Here is a 16,764-nt window from a genome sequence, read left to right on the forward strand (position 1 = left end):
AAAGGAGGGGTTTTTTACAGGTGTGCTTCCCTCTCCACATGGAGCTTTCCCCTGATATCCTCGCTCAGCTCCTGCCCTATGGAAGCCATCAGGGAGAGAAGGGGGTCAGGTGGGCTGGCAGACAGTGCCACTGTCAGCATCTCCAGGCTAAAATGGTGCCAAGTGGGCTTAGGAAACCAGGTTTAAACCCAGTTAAGAGCTACTGGACATCCTTTTCTTCTGGAAACCTTGGGGACCTGACCTCCCACTGCTCCGGGGCTGTTCTGCAAGTTGTATCCAAACAGGGAACGTTCTGTACTGGAAAGCTTTCAGGTGTTAGAATTTCTCTTCTCTATAGGATTAAACTTGATCTCTGCAACCACTTTAAAAGGAGCAATTAAAGCCACCAGGGACACAGAGCTACAGGAGCAGAGGCAGAGCAAGGGTTGCTTCCCCCACAGGCTCTCTGCAGAAACCATCAGGAATGGTTCAGCAATTGGGGTGTCCCCCCAAAAATACTATCCAAATAAACTGTATCTCCAAAGGCATCTGTGGAACCGGTGAGACAGATTGTGCCCAGAGGAGGCAGTGGAAAAGCATCCCAAGAGAATATTCTCAGGTCTCCCAGGGAGGATTTACAGAGTTTTCCACTCCTGAGTATATGACATCATAAATTCCTGAAAGTTTACATCCTAATGGAGCTATCATTCAGCTGGAGCTGTCTGCTTTGGGTTCTCTGGCTTTAAGGAGGTGGGAAGTGAGCTATAAATACCGTGCTAATTGCGTGTTTAACTCCTGCCTAATGGCTTCCCTCTCTGGAAGCTCATGGACACACTGAGCAAAATCTTTCCAGCTCCTTTGCTGTGACCACTACATCATGAAGGCCACGGAGTTAAACCTCTTTTTACATCATCCAAAGTCAAGCTAATCCCAAAATAAACTTTCTCAACGTCTAGGTTCCAGAACTGTCTTCTATTTTTTTTTTTCTTATCCCCACATGAGAACTTCCCAAATTGCCCCTCCAGCCTGCTGCTCCTGCAAAAAGGCAGGAAGTAAAGGGAAGTGATGATGACTCCACGGAGGTGCTAAAATCCATGTTGTTTGGATGCTTTGGAGGGCCGGTTATCTGAACATCCATCCCTTTGAATTTCTTCTGAGCAAATACCATTTTTTAAAATATTTTTGTCTATATTTTACAACAGACAGGCCCCTGTTTCAGGGAGATTTGGTCTCCAGTGAAAGGGATAAACAATCCCACTCCAGATTAAACAAAAGTGGAGGCCCCAGCATCTCTCTTGCTGACTATCCATATAAACCTGACAGGGGTTTGTTGATGCCTGTGCAGCTGGCTGGGGGCTGCAGATGCAAATCCTTGGGAGGGTATTCCAGTTCCTTTCCTAGCCATAACTGTCTAATACACAGAGTGCCCAAGGATGAAACAAGCTGCCTGAACTATCTTTCCTCCTCAGGAAAACATCCTTTTAGGTTCTGAAGACATCAAAGAAAGCAGGTTTAAGCTGTCTAGGGTTTAGGGATCTGCCTGAAGAGAGGGAGATGGATCTTGTGCATGGAGCTGGAAACAATCCTCTTGGAGCTGCACAGGTTTAAGGATGAAGGGAGCCCCAGCATCTCACCCAGGGCTCAGAAAGGGGGATTTCCCCCCAGGGAACGATACCTAGAAGCTTTTTGCTGTCCAGTTTCTGCCTGTTCAGAGGGTTTGTGCCGTAGAGCAGCGTGTGGGCTTCCGAGTGAACCGTCTGCAGCTCCTCCAGCGTCGCCTTCCTGCCACGGATGCACTGAGAGGGGAAGGAAAAGAGTGGTGAAATCACTGGTGAACTGCTTGCCTCTCTTTTCTGTTTCCTTAGCAAGACATCAAGACAGACAGAAAAACACTAAAATGGGTCCTGAGGTGGTTTTGGGTTAATCCCTTACTCGCAACATTTATTTGCTCAGCACAGAAAGTCATTTTCAGATCCGTTCAAGATAAAGGAGGAAACTTTTAAGACAGGTGCTGGCAGGAGGTGGTGGGGATGAAGGAAAGGTGACCAGAAAGATAAGGGAGTGCATCCTGAAATGGCAGGGCAGAGCTTGAAGAAAGCCAGCAGGGAATTAAGGCAGAAATTTAGCATTTTTGGGAAAAAAGAAGAGTCTGGTAAGGCTGAAAGCTGCTGGTGGGCAGGAGGGAAACACAGCTGGAAAGCAGCTGAAGATCAACAACAACTCTCAAACAACAACAGCAACCAAAAGTACCAAGGTAAGCACGGAAATTAATGAAAATAAATATTCCTCAAGGAAATCAACAGGAAGTTAAGGCCAATAATATTGACTGGGATCTCACAGTGATGAACTTGTACATTAGAGAACATCGGTAACACTCATTGAGGAGACCAGGCAACTAGCAATGAGGTTTACTTGGTCCCAAATAATCCCAAAATTCCATTAAATGGGTATCCACAGACAGAGACAGGTTTCAAAGGGCTAAACAAGGGCAGGACAGGGAAATTTAGGCAATGGCAATGCTGCCACCACGTGGATGTCTTATCTGATGGCTCGGGAACATTCCTAGCCAGATCCTGACATTGCAGAAATATTTATGCTCTGGGATTCAGTCCCCTCAGGTGCTCAAAGAATTGATGAACACACACTAATACCCCCATTCATCACCACTGCTGTTAGTTGTAACTAATAACCACTCGTTAATTTTTATTATTAACCTTCACTCTTTCTACTTAATAGCTAAGCTTGTCTCTCCCTTTGCTTGCTCTTAAAATTTATCCAATAAATCTAATTTAACCTCTTGTGATGGAATGGTGCTCAGTGCCTTCATCCTACCCCCACTCCTTTTACAGCATAGCTTGCCCATTACTTATTAAAGAGCATTAAAAAAAGTTATTAAACCACAGAAAAGCTGTCACTCCACAGTTTTTGCTGGGATAATTGCAAGGATAACAAACGAGAGTGTGACATCATATCTTGATCTTTTCTTTGGCATAACAACAACAACAATAGTAATAAAATTAATAACAATAACAAATAACAATACAATAATAAAGCAATAATAATGCAATAATATTAATAATACTAATAAAAACAGTAATGTGGCCTTATCCAGTGTTTCCCTCACCTCACACTTGCCCCGTAGCCCTGTCTCCTGGAGCCTGGACCAGATGCTCTGGATCCTGCCTGCATGCTCGGGGTGGCTGTTGGTGTTTCCACAGGTGCACTGGTGCTTCAGCATCAATGTGTCGTACACAAGGCCTGCAGGGGACACAAGGGACAGAATTGCCCTCGGGTTAAAAAAACACACGAAAGATTTGCCAGTTATAGAAGAAAAAAAAAAAACCGCATTTTGCACTTTGGAGTCAATGGTTCCAGGCCAAAATTTTGTGTTTGACCAGGAGCCACAGAGAACTGAAAACCCAAACCTGCATCCACCCTTTTCCATGGCAATCCCCAAGGGATATGAGAAGGAAATCAGTACAAAGATGCGAAATTAAATGCCAGGGAGAGGTGACACCTGTGTGAGAGCAGAGGTGCTGGCACAGGAATGGGATCTGGGATCTGAAGCTTTTTCCCTGGCTACCAAAATGCCTCCAGGGCTTGGCAACTAAACCCAGAAGTCATTGCTGGATGAGGGGCTAGGGCAGCTAAATTCCTCTGCATTCCCAGGGATTAATGGCATGAGACCAGCACAGGAGGATTTGATTCGTGCTCCAGAGTTGCCTGGGTGCAATTTTGGAAGGTGCGTTGGGATTCCATAGCCAACATTCCAACTGAAGGAAAGCAGCAGGTCCTACCCAGTGACAGAAGACCTTTAATTGTTTCTCTCTAGCAAAATACATGAAGTCAAATGTTTAAACCCATCTGTCCTTCAGCCAGAAGCTCCAGAATACATAATAAAAGCCATTGGTTTGGGGCTTTCTTCCCCAAGAAAAAGGTTTCTTGCAGGAAATATCTGTATGAAAGTCGGTCCAATGGCTGCAGCCAGGCTGGGAGGGCTGGGGGTGCTCACCTGGAGAGGAGGAGGCTCCAGGGAGAGCTCAGAGCCCCTTCCAGAGCCTAGAGGGGCTCCAGGAGAGCTGGAGAGGGACTTGGGACAAGGGATGGAGGGACAGGACACAGGGAATGGCTTCCCACTGCCAGAGAGCAGGGATGGATGGGATATTGGGCAGGAATTGTTCCCTGGGAGGGTGGGCAGGCCCTGGCACAGGGTGCCCAGAGCAGCTGTGGCTGCCCCTGGATCCCTGGAAGTGCCCAAGGCCAGGTTGGTGCACCCTGGGCTAGTGGAAGGTGTCACTGCCCACAGCAGAGATTTAAAACTGGATAACCTTTCAGGTCCTTTCCACCCCAAGGTTTTCCATTATTTCTATGGAATTCCAAGGTTCTGATGAGAATCCAAAGCCTCTGAAGGCAGCAGTGTCAGGAGCCAGTCCCAGCTCCCATGTCCAAGGCTGTGCAGCCCAGCTGCCAGCACTCCAGGGAAATCCAGGGTGAGCACACCCGCATCGTGCCAGGCACAGCTGGATCCATGCTCCCAGCTCAGGCATGGACTCACAGCATAGTCTGGGAGCTCCAAGGGGCTTGCAGGGAAGCCTGAGAGCAGCTGGAACTGAATCTGTGCCTCTGCATGTTCCCAGGCCCGGCTGCAGCTGCAGTCCCACCTCCTTGCTGGGTGTGGGCACACTGTGCCACTGGGAATCTTGGCTCCCCGCTCTGGCCTCGGCATTCTGCAGCCTCAGGGGAGGTGTCTGGCAGCTCCTCGCTCTGCTGTAGGTGAGTGCAGAGGAGAAAAACACCCCTTGAAATCCAAACCATGCTGGGTTCCAGGGAAGAGAACAGAGCCCTGGTAATTGGCTGCCCTCGGGTCAGCCGAAGTTCACCTGGAGGAGGTTGTGCTGCAAAGCTCTCTCAAGGTCTCCCGTGTTTGGTTCATAGCATCAAACATCATGAGCAGCTGCTGGGCCAAGGCAAGCTCAGAATGCACCTGAGGAGAAGCTTTCACCCCAGTCTGAGTTTAACTGAACCAGTGCAAGGTCTTAAACTAAAAGAAATTTAGATTGAACTTATGGAAGAAACTCTTCCCTGTGAGGGTGGTGAGGCCCTGGCTGTCCCATCCCTGAAAGTGTCCAAGATCAGGCTCGACAGGGCTTGGAGCAGCCTGGGATACTGTGAGGTGTCCCTGGCCATGGAACTGGATCATCTTCAAGGTCCCTTCCAACCCAAACCACACAAGGAATCTATCCCACCCCAAAGCTGCTGTTCAGAGAACTTGGTGCATCCATGGTTTCCCTCTTCCCAAGGGTTCACTGATAACAGCAGTGTCCCAGTGAAGTTCTGTGCTGCAATCATGCATCATTTCTCTTTCCTAGAAACCAGCCCAGTGGAAAAGGGAGCTGTTCCCGTTCCTTCCTGTGGCTGGGGACACTCAGCTGCACACACTCACATACACACACAAAGGGAAGCTCGGCAATTTAAGCTCAAAATACAAAACTACACTGGCTGTTACAAGTTAATTGAAGTGGTGCTGGAAGCAAGACTCTTTTCAGACATAAGAACAATCACTTTTAAAGGTCAGCACTAAAGCAAAACCAACTGGCTTTTCTTGGCAGAACAAACATATGATCTGAGGTTCAGATAATTATATTGCTCTGCACAGGAGAGAATAAACGCCTTCATCGGAAAGGAAAAACCCTTTAATGCAGAACATCAGAATAATTTGTCGACCCATTTTTGCAGGAGATCAGAGACTGGATAATTGGAGCTACGCAAATTAATGGCCTAACCTGAGGATCCTTATTCAAGTGTGCAGAACAGGGCAGGCAGGACTGTTCATTAAAGTCACGGGGGCTGCTCGAGCTAGAGAGGGCAAGTTCAAGGACCGGTTTTCTGGGAGGAAGGAAAATTAAATGTCATGCTTCGGGACATCAAACTGATTGCTGGAAGGATCCAGGAAGGGCACAGCTTTCACTTTGATGTGGAGTAATGGACATCATGTTTGAGAGCTGCAGTATGTGGCTCTTTCCCCAGGACCTTTGAAGTCTCAGGTGTTGGTCACTGAGAGAGACAGGAAAATAAAATATACATCAACCCCAGACCTTCCAGTTGTCTGGAGCTAACTCAGTCCAGGGAGAGCATCAGCTTTCTGTATTATTTCTATATAATTTCCCAAACATGAAAGAGAGGAACAATTCCTTCGTCTGTTGGAAAAGGACTGATCTGTTAAGGGCCACGTTCACATCCAGAGTGATCACGGCTGGCTTAATTAGGGCCATTCAGTGAAGTCTGCTTCTTGCAGCCCTCTCACCAAACCATCACACCAATTCCAATCCTCATTCCTCTGCCCTAGGATCAGTCTGCAAAGCAGCCACTTACCAGCCAGATGGATTTTCCTAGGGAAAAGGAAGCCTGATGCACTTTAGCACTGCTTACTTTTGAAAAACACCTAAGACTTTAATTTCCTGCCTTACAAAGAATAGCTCGATCCTGGTGATTAAGCTTTAGTACCCACCTCCAGAAACACAATCTCCGACGCGCCACTGTGGACAACTCCAACAAAACATGAGGCAATTTAACTCACACACATGCTCAGCAGCTGAAATGCCTTTCCTCCCCTTTTTCCTGCTTCCAAGCCCATGGCAGTAGGCTTTTTTTCCCTGCTTCTCCTATGCAGATAGTGCAGGTTAATTAAACCAGACCTAGGACTAGTTTTAGGACTTGTACAGAGGTCTTACCTCTATGCTTTGCACCTTAATTAGTGCCAGTGAATGCCTGATTATATTGTGTTCTTCTTTCTCCATTCACACAGCATAAATGCAGAGATGGAAGAGAAAAGTCAAGCCCTTGAAATCTTAACCTGGATAAATGCTGTGAAAATGGTATTTTAGGGAGGTGAACCACCTGAAGCATTCTGCACCTCATCACTCTGTGCAGCGCTAGATAAAAGCAGTGTGATATTCCACCTCTCATTTTAAGCCACTTTTTGAGTTTTTCAAACCCTGCCTCCGAGGAAAATAAATCCTGATACTGGATCTTTTCCAAGCAGCACAGCTCTCAAATCTTACCTGCTGCCTGCAATTTTGAATGAAATTCAAATGCACAGATCTGAGTCAAACATAGATCGTCTGGTAGAAAATGTTATTTATTGTATTTTCAGGGTCTTGCATGTGATTGATTGGGCAGCTTCAATACTGGAGGAGGAGGACGAGGAGAAGGGAAGAAAGAGAAGGATTGAATAATCCCTTCAAGGAGGGCCAGGCTTCCTTGTTTTTAAAGCCCCAGGGCTTGGGGTTAAGTGTATTAGAAGCTCAAGTTTCATCTGCTCTGACCCTGAGCCAGGGGACTTTTCCTTGCCCTCTTGGCAAAAGCCAAAATCTTTTAATCTGGCCAGAACTGACTGCGTTAGAAATGCAGTTCTGCCGAAATTCCAGGGTTCAATGTTTACAACAAATAGGGACTTTAAAGGGCTGACTTGCAAAACTTGAACCATTTTCTGGGTTTTTCCAGAGCTGACAGCACACACTTCCCACCCTGCCTGCAGCCAGCAGCTGAGGAACACTGCACATTCTACTATTACTACACCACCAGGGCCTGAAAATAAACCCGATTCACAGCACTGAGCTGAGTGATGTGAGAAGTGTAGGTTAAAAATGGAATAAAAGCAGGAGTGAAAGGGAAATAACATCATGAGCTGCTCTTATTTGGGCGTTGTGGATTCCCCCCCCCCCCCATTCCTTTTCCCTGGGAACACATCACATTGCAAACTGTTCATTCACATAGTAAGAGCTTGACATTTGGGGAAGAAGGCGGACTTTGAAATCAGTCCTCATCACCTAGCACAGGGCTTGAGGAGTTGCAAGGAAAATCAACTTTCAGCTGTTGCTGAGGGCACTGAAGAGGCAGAAAGGATTTTGGAGGAGAAAAGTTGGCTGTCGGGATACAGGAAGAACAATTAAGTTTTTTGCTTTTAATCTTGGGGGGGAGATCACAGAATCCTAGGATGGTTTGGGTTGGGAGGGACCTTAAAGCCCTTCTTGTTCCACCCCTGCCATGGGCATGGACACCTTCCACTATCCCAGGCTGTTCCATCCTGGCTGCTAACACTTGGGGATCAACACCTGTTTTGCACTTGTGCTTTCCACCACACAAATGCAGGATTGCACTCATCATTTTCCTTCACAGGTAAGCAAACACCCTTTGGTCTCCTCAAGACAAGTTGAAATCACCAGCTCCCCTCATTTTTCCTAACCTGCAGGCACGGACTCCTGTGTGACAGGAGGAGGGGAGGCTGGCAGGGAGCCCGGAGTGGATAACTGATGGCATGAGATTGTGGAGGGACTGGAGAAGGTGGAGGAAACAGAGCCAGCATTGCATTTGGCACTCTGTCCTTCAGGAGCACTGGCTCTCCCTGCCTCACCTCTCAATCAGTTCTGTCATAGCCTGGGACTTGCTCTGTGTGCCTGGAGACACACAGCTCCAGTGCTGTGCTGCTGCCGGTGTGTGCAGGGTATTTTTGCCCTGGGGAAGGGACAGGCAGGAAAACAGGGATGACTCAGTCTGCTCCTTGAGGAAGGCAGGATGTTCTGGAGTACTTAAATGAGGATGAGATGTAGAGCCCACGCTTACGGATTAGCAGGGATGAGAAAGAAAATCATAAAATCATCATCATCATGGAATGGTTTGGGTTGGAAAAGACCTTAAAGCTCATCTCGTGGGCAGGGCAGGGACACCTTTCACTGTCCCACGGTGCTCCAAGACCTGTTCAACCTGGCCTTGGACACTTCGAGGGATAGGGCTGCCACAGCTTCTCTGGGCAGCCTTATCGCCCTCACAGGGAAGGATTTCCTTCCGATATCCCATCTAACCCTAGTGCCAGCCTAAAGCCATTTAGCCACTTTTCCATGCCCTTGCAGAACATAAAACAAACCCATCACCACAGCACCCACCCCCCAAAAGCCCCCAGCCCCCAAAAAGCTCACCTGTTGTGAACCTTGGCTTAGTGGGTGGCTCCTGCACAGACATGGGGAAGGTGGCCGAGGCAGGGGAGGACTGTGCCCGGGACAGGGGCCGGTGTCCCCCGAAGGACACGGGCATGCCAGCCGCCTCCAGCGACGCCTGGTAGTTCCTCAGCTGGTGAATCCTCTGCTGCTCCAGGAGCAGGGCTTGCTGTGGGCAACAGAAGCAGGCAGTTGCTGAAAGGGCCTTCCCCAAAGGGTTTTTGAAGGCTCTCAGGCTTGGACTCCTTTCCCCCACGTGCAGCAAAGGAAGGTGTGATGTTTCTAGAGCCAAGTCACAGCACGTGGAGCCCCAGCCCTGAGCCTGGTGCAGGGTGACAGGGTCACTGGAAGGGGCAACTCTGTCCTGCCCCACAACTCCCTCATCTTCCTCCCCCCGTGCTCCCACCCCACTGCACTGGGGCATTTAGCAGTGAAACACTCCAGGCCATGGAATGAGCCCTGCTCAACTGGATGCCAGGCTGGAGAGGGAGCTCCTAACTGAGCTGGCCCTCTGTGCAGCCACACCATCAGCTGGACAGGCTCCTGGTCAGAAGGGATGGCTGTTTCATCCCATTCCCTCCATTTATTCCCTCCTGTTTTGAGGCAAAACAGTTGCAAAGGAGATACTATTTTAAAGTTTCCTGAGGTGTGACCATGGATTCAGGATTAAGGTCGAGAGGCTGCACTTTCAGAGGACTGGTACCACTGATAATGGTCCACCATCAGCAACACACAGAGAATCCCAGGATGGGCCTTAAAGCTCATCCCTGCCATGGGCAGGGGCACCTTCCCCTATCTCAGGTTGCTCCAAGCCCCGTTCAACCTGGCCTTGGACACTTCCAGGGATGAAGTGGCCACAGCTTTCCTGGGCAAATGTAGCTCCTGACCAACATCCCAATGACATTCCTGGAGGACGTGGATCAGCTCGTTACACTGTGCTCCCTTGTTATTGGATTTATCACCTGCAATCCACAAGCCTCAGGTGCTTTCCCTCAAAAGTGAGCCTGGCTGGAGGCTCCAGGATCTCTAATTCCGAAGCAGGAACACCCTCCACTTGTCCCTTGTTCCCTTACATGCAGCCTTTCTCTGGAGAAATTGATTTTAAATCACTAAACCAAAATACAATCTCCTGCTGGTGGCCAGGGCTCAGAAATGTTAGGATATACTTTATCTTTCCAAAGAAACAGCCACAGAAGTGTCTCAGTGGTTCAGTAAACACAGTGACTGTGTTTTGTGCAGGTTACCCAGACTCCCCTCTCTGGCGTTTTGTCAGCTGGCAGGTGACTCCAGGGAAGGAATTTTACATCGGATTCCTGCGCCCAGCCAGCTCTGAGGAGCTGGTTCCCCTCAGAGTCTCCTCCTCGGAGCGACACAAGGTGACTTCCAAGCCCAGATCCGACTGCCACACCTGGCAGCTCACCTGGCGGAAGAGCAGCTCCTGCTCCGCCTGCCTCTGCCCGGACTCCAGCTCCTGCTGCGGCTCTGCCTCCTCCTCGTCGCTCTCAATGGGCTCCTGCTTGACCTGCACCACGCTGGCCAGTGCCGGGGGCTCCTTCTGGCCCCGCTCGCCGTAGGGCTCCTCCAGCAGCGCCTGGTGCTCCCGCAGCTCCTCCTCCGTCTCCTCGGGGTGGCTCTCGTGCTGCCGCGCCGGCTCCGTGGGCTTGGAGATGATCTGAAAGAAGCCCAGACTCATCAGTGAGCTGCATCCCGCCCGGGGAAAGCTGCTTCTGCTCTGCAGGCCCGCGGGAAAGAGCAGCTCTGAGTTGTTCTGTCTCACAATCCAGGCCCGAAACAATCCCAAGGAAAGGTCAGGGCAACCTTGGCGTTAAGGGCTCCGAGATCCCGTGTCCCAAGTAATGACAGCCCCTTATTTTCCACTTCATGTTCCCTCCGAAGGAATAAGAGCCTCTTGTTCCTGCACGCCTCCAGACGCTACTCCATTCACAAACCCACAGAGCAACCATCGAGATGTTTGGCAATTAAATTCTGAAAGAATACAGGGGACACAAACCCTCCAAGAGGGTTCTTGCTGCCTGTTTGCTCAACATCACCTCGAATCACTCCCTGAATTTCATCTGGAAGGCTGAAATAATGATTACTTGAAAAATCTGCATTCTTATGGAGCTGGTTAAGAGGAACTCAGGACATGCAGCTGAGAGCAAACCTCAAGAGCAGCATTGTTCTAACCCGACCTTCCTAACCAGACACAGTAAACATCTCAGAGAGCAGCTCCTAAACTAAAACGAACAATTTCATTTTCTCTGTAATTCACTCAGACTTCTTGTAAGTTCTTTGGCAAGATAAAATTCACAGTTCTCTGTCTCAGACTGCTTATGATTTTTATTTGGGATACTAAATAAAAAAAACCAAATGTGACCTGTTTTTAACTCCAACATAGGAAAACCAATCCATTTCCTCCCTTTCAAAGAGCTCAGGCTGTCCCTGCTTCACAGGCTTATAAAGAAACTGCTGCACTTTGAAAGTTGTCAGGGCAAGGTTTAATGAGGATTAGGTCATCAGTATGGAAAGCAATATTGATTTTAAATCTAATAAAGCTAAATCAAAACATGGTTATTGAACACATGCAGGAAGTGGGATTATTTGTCAGTAACTTGCTCTTTGAAGAACAGTGGCTCCAACCTGGAATTAAGCCTTTTTTCCCCCCAAAAGCAGGAAGGAAGGTCTGCCATACAACCTAAGCAAGGCAGAGGGGCAGGAATGGAGCTGAATCTGGCAAAGGACACGAAGAAAGAGGAAAGGTAAGGAGATGCTGGTGCCACTGCTGAATGAGGGAAGGCACCTGGTGGCACATGAGATAGAATTAATGCCTTATCTAAGACCATCCTTCAGGAATCCCAGGACTCTGAAACCCAAGGAAAAGTCTGGAACAAGGAAAACGTCCCTTGGTGAAGGAATTACCAGGTTTAGCAAACGCTTAAAAGACCTGGATATCCTTAAGTCCATGGGACTCTCATGGGTTGCACTCACAGGTGATGGGACAGGAGGCCATGGGTACAAATTAAAACCCATAAAATTCCTCCTGAACACAGTAAAACTTTGGTTTGGTTTTTTTTTTTCCTGTGAGGGTGGTCAAACACTTGAACAGGTTGTTCAGAGAGGTTCTGGAGTCTCCATCCTTGGATATCCTTGGGCAACCTGCTAGAGGAGGGACATTGTCCTCAGTGACCTCAGGAGGTCCCTGCAAAGGTTCAGGGATCAAAACCCCTCAAGGATTTTTGTGAGGCTCCCCCTGCCTCCCCCCAGTTTCATTCCTTGTAACACACACTGAATAACCAAACCACATTAAGGTAAAAGTTTTTCCACCGATTTTCTTTAAGCCCTCTTAGGCTTGATGAATATTATCTGTTTTAAAGATAATTAAATTATCATAAACCATCTGCTGCATGTTTTGGTTTTTTTTCCCTGCTTGGATTGAAGGTCTCAAGCTTTTGAACTTAATGCCTTTTGAACTTCTGAACTGCAGGAGGTAATTGCTGGGAAAAATAATTTACAGTGCCATTGTCATACCTAATGGGAATGAGAGGCAATGTAATTCCCTGGTAGTTTTAAATTTTTCCCACTCCTTAAAAATGTAAGAATTAAATGACAACCACAGTGAAGGCTGAGAATACCAAGTGGTCGATGACAAGGACATTTCAGACATTCTGTCTGTAAAGAGAATCTCCTGGTCTGTCACCAGCTCCAGACGCTGCAACCCCACTCTTAAAGGACAATTTTGCAGAGAAGACACTTTGTTATCACCACATTCCACATAATATATTGACTATCTGCATCCCAGGCCCATCCAAACTGCCTAAAAATCTTCCATTTGTGCAGTTTTATGAGCACGTGCTGGTGCAACTTAAAATCGGAGGGAATAAAAGTGTGAGGGGCTGACTGTAAGGGCAGCACTGAGAATGACTGTAAATATATTTGAAACAGTATGCACAAAGCACCATAAATAAGCCCTCCATCCCTTAATTAGCTCTCTGGCTTCCTCTGCCAAGAGGTTACTCCTCTGTTTTCATACCCAGTGGCCTCTGGCTGTCACAAACTGCCACCATAAACCTCTGGTAAAGGCACTGCCTCTCCAGCCTCAGGCAGATAACGACTTCACTCCAGAATAAATTACAGCTCTCTAGTCACAAGCATGTTTAAAAGGCTCCATTGCAGCTGGCAAGAGTTTTCCTCCACAGCCTTGAAATACAAATAACAGAAAAGAAAAAAAAAAAAAAAAGGAAAAAGCCCCCGCAAACCCATAGCAAAGTCAGGTCATAAATACAAGGAGAAACCAAAGAATTAATAATTTCTCTGTGGATCATTTGATGGGGGGGAGGGGGAAAGGCTGCATTTTTCACTAGTGACGTTCCAGCCGGCGTTGGGTTTGTCCAGTAGGTGTGATAAATAGAATCACAGAATCATTTCAGTTGGAAAAGACCTCCAAAGACCATCAAATCCAACCTCTAAGCACCACCATTACCATCAATCCATACCAACTTCTCCAGGATACCTTTCTCCACAGTGGCAAGTTCCTGGGACACTGAAGACCTTGAAGATCCTACCAAGATGTTAGAGACATCTACTTACACATCAGAGATCAATGAGAAAAACCAGGGAATCCCAGAATGGTTTGGGCTGGATGGGACCCCAATCCCCATCGGTGTGGGGGCACAGGAGGAAAACCAGAGGAAGAGAGGAGCCAGGAAGCAAAGGAGGATGTCAGCTCAGCCCTGACCATGCCATGATGTGCAGAAGCCAGCAGAACCCTCCCTTTCCTCCCTCTGGAGATGAAGGACGAACTCAAGGAAGAAACAAAACAACTCTGGAGAGCTGGAAACACAGCTTTGATGAAAATGAGGAAAAAACAGGAAGAAAAAAAAAGGATGATAAAGGCTGAACTCATTTGACTCGACGTGGCTCTTCCCACGTTCCCTGTGAGTTCTGATTTTTAACTTTTATAGACTAAGGAGAAACAAGAGATGATAAGTGATGATGGGGAAAGGCCAACTTGGGTGCCAGCCATCTAGGGAGCTGGCAGAGCCTTTCAGAAGCAGCTAAAGCCTCTTGATCTGGCTTTTTTTTCCCCTGAAGTGATGGGACAGCAGGGACTGAGGCAGTCTGAGTCCTACAGCCGGAAGGACCAGGAGACTGTGGAGCTTCTGTGCCTGGAGGAGAGGGAACAACCCACGTGCAGGGCTGGATGGGCTTGGAGCAAAACTTATTCGGATATTAAAAATCACAGAATCCTTACGGTTGGAAAAGTCCTCTCAGACCATTGAGTCTAACTGTTCCCCCACCCCAAACCCTGTCCCCAAGTGCCACATCCACAGGTTGTCTGAACACTTCCAGGGATGGGGACTTCCCCACTGCCCAGGCAGCCTGTGCCAGTGCTTGACTACCCTTTCAGTGCAGAAATTATTTCTGATCTTTTCCAACCTAAACCTCCCCTGGCACTTCCCTTTTGAACATTAAACATGCAAAAAACGGTGGGAAATAGAAGCACAGGCAGATGGTGGAATATCAGCTCAATGCAAATCACAGAATAATTTGCGTTGGAAGGGATCTTAAAGCTCATCTCATTCCACCCCTGCCATGGGCAGGGACACTTTCCACTATTCCAGGCTGCTCCAAGCCCTCTCCAAACTGGCCTTGGACACTGCCAGGGATCCAGGGGTCCCAATGATTATTCTTATTATTTTTACGTAAAACTACACATTCTTCCTTAGTTGCTTTCCTGGAAACAGCAAGACTTGTTTTGACTGCAGTCCCCTCAAAAATTTCAACTGCTGCAGACACCTAACAGGAAACATTTAGGGCCAAAATCTCAAAGTCTGGAAAAATCACAAGGAATTAAGAAAAGCCTGATTTAGTAGTATATAAATATATAAAATACTTCAGGAGTATTATTTACGGGAAACCCGCAAATAAAAAAAATTAACTGGCAGCGCTATCGGTCCTGTTAATAATTAAATAATCTTTTATTTTATTTTTAGTCCTGCCCTTAACTCTCCTACACACACGAGGGTCCTAAAATATCCCCACATCTGGGAAGTCTTTTCCCATGTCAGCACTTGGATGCTATCCCACGGGATAAATCCACCACACGCACACAGTGCGAGCATCAAAGTGATTTTACTCGTGACTCCTATAAATCAAACGCAGGGAATCAGTTCAATTAAACCCCCTCTGACTGATTTTGCTGTGGAGAGCGATGGACAAAGCTGGAATTCAGAGCGCTCCAGCGGCTCTCCAGCTCCTGGGAGGTCCAGGAGAAAGTCTGAATGAGCTCAGCGGATACGTCACGGCCAAGGCTTTGGAAAAGCTTTAAAAACCTTCCCGCAAAAAATCTCTCCAGCTGACACTTCCTCGAACAAAGAACCCCAACTCTCTGCCCCGCACCCTGCTGCCCTGGCCCCGAGGAGCGTTTGGAGGGGGCAGGAAATGGGATCCCTGTGGAGCAGCAGCTCCCCAGGGCCCCCGTGTGCGGGACGGAGCCAGGGCCAGGGCTGGCACCCGCGGTGGCAGCGCTCCAGGAGGACAGCATTGACGACAGCAGCTTGTGTAATCATCCTGCCTCGGCCCCAGCCCATAAACAAGGGTTTGGGGTGGTGTGGGGGGAGAGGGCTGGGCCTTCTTTCACTCTTTGATGCAGCCCTCGGTAGCTGTGTTTCCTTGCGGGACTGGAATGGTGGAAATATCTGGAGGAACCTCCGCCTGTGTAAATGAAACAGCAGAGATCTGAACCCCCCGCCTGCCACGGGCTTGTCCTGAGCCCCAGAGCTGCTGCTGGAATCACTGCTGTCCTAAGGAAAGACCCTGGAACTCCTTGGAAGGAGTGTTTAGAAAGCCTCAAAACAGTACAAAATTCAGAGGGATTTGGGTGGGAAGGGATTTTAGAGATGATGCAGTTCTATTCCCTGCCATGGGCAGGGACACCTTCCACTGTCCCAGGCTGCTCCAAGCCCCAGTGTCCAACCTGGCCTGGGACACTGCCAGGGATCCAGGGGCAGCCACAGCTTCTCTGGGCACCCTGTGCCAGGGCCTGCCCACCCTGCCAGTGAACAATTCCTCCCCAATATCCCATCCATCCCTGCCCTCTGGCAGTGGGAGGCCATTCCCTGTGTGCTGTCCCTCCTTGAACCCAATCCCTCTCCAGCTCTCCTGGAGCCCTTTTAGGCACTGGAAGGAGCTCTGAGGTCTCCCTGGAGCTTTCTCTTCTCCAGATGAACACCCCTAAGTCTCTCAGCCTTTCAGCAAATGTTTCAGAAAATCTGAATAATTTTCCTCACAAATACATCCTGGTGTTGTCATGCTTGAGAGAGGTCCAAGGACGAGAGGCCCAGGGATGCTGGAGGTAGAGTCCACAAACACACCTGCATTAGAGACCCCGAAATCGTGCACTTGAAGCTGCTGTGGAGGAAAAAAAGGCATTGAAAGTTTCATGCCTACCTTGTTAATGTGCAGCTGCTGCTGCTGGAATTGCTGTTTGTGTTTCTCCAGGAACTGCTGGTGCTGCTGCTGGATCACCAGCTGCTGGAGGGCCTGGGCGTTCTGGGGCAGGGGAGCAGACTGGGTGCGCCCGAGCGGGCGGTGCTGCCGCAGCTTGTGGATCGAAGGGGAGACCCTCTCTCCACCCACCAGGGGCTGTGCGTGCAGGGGCAGTCCTGAAAGATACCAGTCTGAAGATAATATGGAGGAAAAAACAGCAGAGGAGAAACAAAAGGAAGAAGAAAGGAAGGGAGAAAACGGCTGTTGAGTAACGCTGATGGTGACAGTGATACCATGTCAAACC

The 16,764-nt window shown here is 48.5% G+C and overlaps 1 protein-coding gene across 7 annotated transcripts in view; it reads right to left on the minus strand.

Annotated features, from left to right (window-relative positions):
- HDAC4 (histone deacetylase 4) overlaps positions 1 to 16,764 on the minus strand; it is a 170,095-nt gene that overhangs the window by 29,187 nt on the left and 124,144 nt on the right. For 5 of the 7 annotated variants that reach the window (XM_088167569.1, XM_088167565.1, XM_088167567.1 and 2 more), the window contains exons 12-16: positions 16,422 to 16,651; positions 10,393 to 10,644; positions 8,955 to 9,141; positions 3,104 to 3,237; positions 1,655 to 1,775 (exon numbers count right to left, since the gene is read on the minus strand). In XM_088167569.1, the coding sequence (XP_088023695.1) occupies positions 1,655 to 1,775; positions 3,104 to 3,237; positions 8,955 to 9,141; positions 10,393 to 10,644; positions 16,422 to 16,651 (924 nt within the window). The remainder of the gene's footprint in view (positions 1 to 1,654; positions 1,776 to 3,103; positions 3,238 to 8,954; positions 9,142 to 10,392; positions 10,645 to 16,421; positions 16,652 to 16,764) is intronic. The other 2 variants (XM_014889888.2, XM_088167570.1) reach the window with 1 other exon arrangement.

This window comes from Sturnus vulgaris, chromosome 7 (genome assembly GCF_052056855.1).
Source record: "Sturnus vulgaris isolate bStuVul1 chromosome 7, bStuVul1.hap1, whole genome shotgun sequence".
Lineage (NCBI taxonomy): Eukaryota > Metazoa > Chordata > Aves > Passeriformes > Sturnidae > Sturnus > Sturnus vulgaris.